Source organism: Coffea arabica, chromosome 9e, assembly GCF_036785885.1.
Source record: "Coffea arabica cultivar ET-39 chromosome 9e, Coffea Arabica ET-39 HiFi, whole genome shotgun sequence".
In the NCBI taxonomy this organism is placed as follows: Eukaryota; Viridiplantae; Streptophyta; class Magnoliopsida; order Gentianales; family Rubiaceae; genus Coffea; species Coffea arabica.
The window spans coordinates 33,200,054-33,207,905 of NC_092327.1; the positions used below are offsets into that span (position 1 = coordinate 33,200,054).

Genomic DNA, 7,852 nt, shown 5'->3' on the forward strand with positions numbered 1-7,852 from the left:
ATATCATTTCTCTGTACATCTTGCCTGTACATCTTGCCTGAAAAATCTCTCTTTAGGGTTTCTACTAGTGTCTTTGCTACCCATTATTTTCCAGCTTTTTTCACCTACCATCTTGCAGATCTGAGACTTCCCAGAAAAGGTTTTTTCTGTTTTTCCATTTTTGGGGTCAATCAATTTCATTCCCTCCTGGATCTTTCTGTTTTTGGAAACCTTTTTTGTTCATGGGGTTATATTAGATTTTTAATTCTTGATTAATTTCTTTTTTTGCACTTTGACCTTTATGGAATCATTATTGATTTCTCTTTCAGGGTTGTCGGTGGATTTAATTTTGGACCTCGTCTCTTATCTAAAATTGTAAGAATGGTGAGGGGGAAAACTCAGATTAAGAGGATAGAAAATGCAGCAAGTAGACAAGTGACATTCTCAAAGAGGAGAAGGGGACTTCTCAAGAAGGCCTTTGAACTATCAGTTCTTTGTGATGCAGAAGTTGCACTGATCATTTTCTCCCCCAGCGGGAAGCTTTATGAGTTCTCAAGTTCCAGGTACATCAACCATTTTAACATTTGCACAGGATCTGCTCACAATCTCTGTCTACTTCTCTTATTTGTTATTAATTTTCTTCCCTTTCATCAAAATGATATCATCTTCATCAAATATTGTGTCCACTTTTACAACGGATTGACCATTAATCATTCCAAGTATGTTCTCAAGCTTTTATCAGAGCTAAGGGATCAGGGATCCCTTATCTTGATTTATGTCCGTTCCTATTAAATCACCAATAAGTGCAGTTTTTAATGAGTTTGACTGAAGGTGTTTTACAACGGATTTAGTTATTATTTGGTCCGGAGGCAGAAATACTAGATCCTTAGAAGCACGCAAAAATTAGTTAGACAAGATACACAGAATTTGAGGAAGTACGGGAGAAACCAAGGTCATCAATGGTGGTAATTCTGCAGCTTTATTTTCATAATATGTATGTCAAGCTGTCAACTGAAAGAAAATAAAAATCAGTAGCATGAGTTCTTTCCTGGTGTTATATAGAATCAGAGCAAGTTTCCCAGAGCAAGTGTTATGAGACACAGAATTTCATCCCTACAAGCAGTAACTTTTCGTGGTAATTCTTAAAATGCATTATGTAAATAGACTATAAGGGGTTGTATCGTCATATTTACTTGTTTTTCTACAACCAAAATAAAAGGTTTATTATATCTGGAATGCAAGTGGAAATGGTAGCATGTCTATAATGAGACCAGTAAGTTGGTGTTGTGCTTTTGTACTTGTTATTGAAGATGGCCAACCACTCCGGCCTATATGCATTAGTACTACGAGGAAGTGGTCCTTCTCATCTCCTAAAAATTAGCATTATCTCTTTTCTTTTAGTTAATTAAGAGTTCGTCTTCTAATGTTTACAATCAAATACAAACACATAATTTGCCTGCAAATACTGGCATATTAATCAGTGTATAGGAAAGAAGAATCTAGTGAGTATAGTTATATATGTTGCTTAGCAGGAATCTAGTGAATATAGCCAACCGTGGTGATGTATTATTAAACCCTGAAATATTAGCTTAACACTATTCAAATGCATGAGTTTCCTCTTTTATACAACTATCAAAGGATGCCAAATCTCGAGCAATTTTAAGTTTCCATCTTAGTTGCTATAAGAGTAGAACAAATAGGTGATTATTCCCCAAAAATTTCAAATGTTTAGCTTCTTTGTTGAAGCAATGCGAACGGTGTACTTTGGTCTCAAAGAAGCCAACAACAAAATAAATCCTCTTAACCTACTTATACTGCTTTCAGGATTAGTACCAAATTGTGGAATCTAAGAGTTACTGGTTCTTATTCAAGTTTCACCTTTGTACGATTCATTTGTCTGACTACATGTTTATTACTAGATACAACTAATTGTTGCATGTTTAACTACTCAAAGTTGAAATATATTCATTAACAAATAGTGTTACAAATATGGTAGTGGACCTTTAATTTCAATTATCCATGAATCCTAAACTGCATCACCAATGGCGATCACCACTTCTATATAATGACGCTGTAACTTTTATGTAATGTATAGCCAGTGATATTCATCATTTCTCAATTTTAACTTAGTGCAGTTACATCCTAACAAGCAACTCATTTTAGCATTATTGGTTTATAAATTGGAACTACCAAAAAAAAAAAATTCATACATAATACGATATATATATGCGAGGGCGCTTTTTGTCATGAAATATGAAGTAATCCTGCTTCACCTGAGAGATACATAGCAATAAGGATACTGTGCAGCATTAATGGTGAGAACAAGGGTTCTCTCAACGTGGAAGATAATCAAATAATTTAGATATTTATGGAAATATTTGGCTTCTTCGATCTTCTTGTTGTGTAGTAAAGGTCACATCACATGTGCACATTATGAAAGTTTTAGCTTTTTAGCAAGGTAAAATTTGGCCATCCTTAGTGTAAGATTAATGTTGGCACACTTGAAGCACGGGGTGGAGTGATGAAACTCCCCCTGAACATTCAAGATTGAGAGAATGCACTCTTGTTATTGGAGTCATGGAGAATGTCTAAGTAGGATTAGTAATACTCACATTTTGAAGCTTTGCTTTCCTAAATCTCCTAAATTAACCTGTGATGCCAAGTATAACTTTAATGAATTGCAAACATAATAGAGGCACTCGTTACATTTATTAGTCACCTGGTCTATTTTGACGTATTTGCCAGTAATTAAACCTATCTGCTCTCTCTTTTTCTCTCTCGAGATTGAGTGGCTTATTTTGTTATGCTAGTGTTTAGTTTTGTTAGGTACAGTAAATTTTTTCCTAGTTATGATGAAATTAGGTTTTTTTTTTTTTTTGGGTGATAAGTGTGTTCATGTTGTCATTCACAACAAAACTTGCTATCTTTTTAACAAAACTTAATATTCATTTCTTGTTAGGCACCATAGCATTTCCCCTGCGTTAAGTATATGCACATACAGATTTGGATCCTGAATTTCATAGGATTTGGGTCTTGCCAAATGGAAACTGAATCAAACTATCGATTGCCTGCTTGTTATTGCATAAATTTCTTCTTAAACAATTTATTACTGCAACTTGTACCTTTGATCTCATGGTGGTTCCCTCGAATGCTTTTAGTGCCACAAGTACAATAGAGCGCTACCAGAAGAATATCAGGAATCTATGTCCGAGCGAAAAAATGGCTCTACAACATTCACAGGTCAGAATCTTTTCCATATATGATTTGCTGCTGCAGTTGCAAGTGGATATGGCTGTAACTGTTTTCCCTTGCCATTGTTTCATAAAGAATGATCATGCAAGCAGTAGCAACTGTATCTTTTTTGCTTCTGTGGTTAAGTGAGTATATTTAAATATGTTCATGGAGGAGGTTTTGTGTTTAGAAAATTCTTCCTTTTTTTTTTTTTTATCTTGTCCTTTGCCTTGACTGGATATATGTGCTTTTTGCATCTGCTCTTCACTAAAGGGTTTATTTCTTGTGCGGTTGTGCTATATCCGTTTACCATCTGTGACGTTTATCTTGTTTTGTTTTTAGGATGAATGGTATCTAGTTGAGTTTTCTGCACCATTTTCACATGTGAAATTACCTTTTGAATTTTCTTTGAATAGCGGGAATTAAGTGTTCAACTGTGTGCTGGTAGCAAATATTAGCTGCGTGAGCCTATGAATTGCATTCGAAGTCCAAAATAAGCATTTTCTTGGCATTCACTTTCTTGATTTCTCGGAATGGCAGTCGAGATCCTTTTGAACTATGATTGAACAGCAGTAACGTCTTACATTCACTTCATTAATTTCCTGATTCTGGGAATCTCATTCAAGATCATGATCAGTGGCAACTGATTCTTTGACTTAATGAATCTTCTCTACAAATTTATTCTGCTACATCTTTTGATTCGTGCTGAGCTTATTTTCATTTGTGCAGAATTTTGAAGAAGAGGTTGCAATTCTGAGAAAAAAACTTGAGATTCTTGAAGAAACTAAACGGTTGTTGTCCTAACGTTGACACATTTGTTCAAGTTTTAAGCACAATTCATCCTACCCGGATAACAACATGAATTTCTTGCAGTTTTTGGTGATTAAAAGCAACATAATTTTTGTATGTTGCAGAAAGTTGTTGGGAGATGGCTTGGATACCTCCTCTTTTGATGAGCTGCAACAGATAGAAGGTCAATTGGAGAGAAGTTTAAACATCATTAGGTCAAGAAAGGTACGTATTTTGCAACAAGAATCTCTAAAATGATGTGATCAGAGTGTAAAATTTGGTGGTTAGTTAAAATAGAATATTCAATTCTCCTGCAGAGCCTATTGTTTTGGGAGCAAATTGATCACTTGAAAGAAGAGGTAAAATACGCTTTTGAGGATTCAGGAGTTGCTTATTCTTTGATTGCCATTTTGGTCAAGAAGAACAAAGTTTATGCATTACATGTTAATTGGCCTGGCATGGTTAATTAATATTCTTTGCATGTCTCCTCAAAATTCAGGAGAAAATCCTCAGGAAGGAAAATGCGGAATTGCGAGAAAAGGTAGCTTACTCTTGTTACTTACTCATTAATTTTTATATATATATACCCTAGAATGACCTGAAATGAAAAATCCGTTTCTACTTTTCGATGTTGGATAGGTATGGGATAATGGAAGTTATTAAATTCATTCTGATTTTTTCGACCAAATAACCAAATTCTTTTAAAAGAACTCCTACATAAGGGGAAAAGTTAGGGACGAAAAAAGAGTATTAGGCCGTAAGATCTAAATCCACGAGCCTCCATCTCAAATTCACATAAAATTGTACAAATTTTAATGGTAACGATAAAGTCATAAATGCATCAAATGTTGACGATTTATTTAACAGGTATTACTATTATATATTAATGTTTTAGTTTGTGTAGGTCTTTTTTATTGACTGACTCACTTATATATTTCTTTGAAAAGATAAATTTGCAGTATGACCAGCAACGATTGGGACCATCGATTAGTAGACAGCCCTTATCACTGAGACAAGTAAAGGAGATAGAAACACGACTGTTTATTGGACTTCCTGAAAGTTCAAACTATCCCTAGAAAGAAAGAAAGAAAAAAATGAACAATTTACCAGTCGATCGAGGTGATTTTCGCACGATTTGTTTTTCTTTACTTCTTGTACAGTTTATCTTTTATTTTTCTTCTTCTAAAAGGCATGTTATTTAAAGCAGTTTCTATATTGATGGATGAAATATTGAATAATTAAAGCTACTTGTATTGCAATTGATGATGTGTATATTATTATGTTAATATTTGTATATAGCAGTCATTCCTATTCTCAGGCAATTTTAGGGAAATAAATAATGCTTGGAAGAAGAGAAGTACTACAGTATCTATCTATTGTCGGATACAAGACAACAAAGTTGAGTGATTGGCTATGTGCTTTTCGATTATTAAAGCCTATTGGGTTTTTGTGCCATCAAGCTTATTTTACTGAATTAACCATTAAAATCATCAAAATATATATAGTAGCGTTAAAATTTGTGCTCTTTTCTTGATCATAGTCATAGAATATGGGACACAATATTTTATATAGTAAAATAAATAAATAAGGGTGCAATTATGTCCCGGAAGTTGTATTTTGCTAAAAAAAAAATAATGCGAATTCATTCGGTTATATATGCATTATATGAAGAATCTTTTTCATTATTTGTAGTTCTGTTTTCTGACCATCTTTTTATTTCACATTAAACAAATATTGATACACTAAATAATACCATAAAAAAAATTTTTGTTTTGTTTTCAAATAGTCTATAACGCCAACATAAAAGTACATAATTAATTTTCTAGCTATATGAATCCACTGGCACCATTACTTGTGGGAATCAATCAATTAAATAGGACAAATTACATCTAACATGTCTTAATTAACTTGGATTTTAAGTGCGTATATGCGATTGTCAAAAAAATAACAAGCAATAATCTCTCATAATTCTACGTTACAAATCAGGCAAAGCCAACCCACCAAAAACAGCAAACTTTATGGATTTTCGTGAACAGCCCAGAATTGTGAAATTGAGAAGCCCAGATATTACATTCTCATCATTAGGCTACATTATTACATTCAGGCTGTTGCTTGCCCCCTGGCTTTTCATTGTCTGATTCTGCCCGTTGTTGGGCTAAGAAATACAGAGTAAAACCATAATGTTGAGACAAAAGGTCAGGTTGATTTTGAATTTTCCTCTATGGCACAAACCATATGAAGAGCTAATGGGTGATTTTAGACACTTGGATTCTATCTATTTTGTATCCGACCCGCCTTGAACAATTTTTTTGTAATTGGGTTGCTTACAAATTTATATCCTAGGTAGCGTGTTTAAACGAAGAGAATTAATGAGTCAATGAATATTTGGATTTTACACATTTCGATATTTAAATCTCTTCCAATTAATTTTGCTTTGGATTTATCCCTCTTCTAACTACTTTGATCTCTTTTAACAAATTTAAATTATTTTGCTTATCCATATATAGTAAGTTTTGTTTGGTGTGATTTTTGAACTATTACATTGGTAAATTCATCTTCTTTAGATACTAAAAATTCATTCACAAGAAAATGGGTTGCTGCACCAAGGTTGTTGCCTTATTGGGTAATAAGAAACTATAACAGTGTGGAGATTTTGTTTTCCAGTTTTCATTTTTTGCCTCTTATCATTATTCTTCTTCAAAAAATAAAAATAAAGGTACTTTTTAATTGGTTAAAACTGTTTATCATGAGCAAGATTGGAAAGTAAGTTAATTTTGAAATTTTTGAAAAAATGCCAATGTTTTTATGCAATCCAAATTAAGAAATGTGACGGATTGCTTTATCTTTTCTCTAATGTGAAGCCCATATAGGGTTTTAAAGGGGTCGGATTCGGGTAGTTGTGAAGTAATTAACCCTTTCTTGCAGGGATAAGTTCTAAATTTCCATAATTGCAGTGACCTCTGTAGGCTAATAAACCAAGCTAGTTTATTGATTAGTTGCATGTGTTTTAATTCGATTGATTTCTAGTTCTTTGGCAGTTGAATTTTTCTTGTGCTTAAGTTTTCATGTTAAATTAGTAAATTGGAATTATGGTATGATTGGTTTAAGGTCCAGTTTGGGATTGCGATAACTTATAAAAAATTACTTCCTATACAAATATTTTTAGTAAAAATATTTTTAAATTATCAAAAATTTGACTCCTTAAATTACGGCAATTAGTTACCAAATACCATAAAAATACTTTTTAGTGCTTACGATCTATCACTTTTTTTTTTTATAAACCCACCGCAGCTTGAAACCTATGTTTTCATAACCAGACCGGATAGCGACTCGGCCGAAGTCAGGGGTCAATGGGTTCGAGCGGGGGTCGATAGGGGTCGAACCGAATGACGTCATAAATAAAAATTATTTAAAAATTAAAATATTATATATATAATATCTAATAATATATTGATATTAATAAAGGTATATTCATATATATTTGATGTTTCAAATATATTTAACAAGAAAATACAAAGAAATTAGAACAATCAAGTAGCAATTTATATTATTTAATAAATATTAACAAGTTTAGAATTAAAATTATGAATTTAATTGAAAAATAACATCAAATTTTAGGACAATATTTATAAAGTATCAAATATTTGAGGTATATCAATAAGTTTTAACAATTTAGGGGGTCAAAACATAATATTAAAAAGTTTGAATTTTTTTTAAAAAAAATTTACTGTTGAACAGGGAAAAACCGATTTTTGCCCGGTCAAACCCGATTTTTGACCGGGTTTTAAATTTCCGGTTTTTTAATATGGCTCGGACCGGCTACCTGGCCGGTTTCCGGTTCGACCGGCCGGTC

The 7,852-nt window shown here is 32.9% G+C and overlaps 1 protein-coding gene across 1 annotated transcript; it reads left to right on the forward strand.

Moving 5' to 3' along the window:
* Positions 1 to 5,258, forward strand: LOC113709719 (MADS-box protein SOC1-like). The gene is made up of 8 exons (XM_027232565.2): positions 1 to 139; positions 309 to 542; positions 3,138 to 3,219; positions 3,940 to 4,001; positions 4,125 to 4,224; positions 4,317 to 4,358; positions 4,499 to 4,540; positions 4,947 to 5,258. Exons 2-8 carry the CDS (start codon positions 361 to 363, stop codon positions 5,073 to 5,075), a joined length of 639 nt encoding a protein of 212 aa, XP_027088366.1. The 5' UTR covers positions 1 to 139; positions 309 to 360; the 3' UTR covers positions 5,076 to 5,258.
* The last annotated feature ends 2,594 nt before the right edge of the window (positions 5,259 to 7,852 follow it).

What these genes read in the sequence shown, in the direction of transcription:
- LOC113709719 (XM_027232565.2), top strand. Translation starts at nt 361, where the DNA reads ATGGTGAGGGGGAAAACTCAGATTAAGAGGATAGAAAATGCAGCAAGT. An exon ending in ACATCATTAGGTCAAGAAAG is followed by an intron (nt 4,225 to 4,316) that starts GTACGTATTTTG and finishes ATTCTCCTGCAG; the next exon opens with AGCCTATTGTTTTGGGAGCA. An exon ending in ATGCGGAATTGCGAGAAAAG is followed by an intron (nt 4,541 to 4,946) that starts GTAGCTTACTCT and finishes TTCTTTGAAAAG; the next exon opens with ATAAATTTGCAGTATGACCA.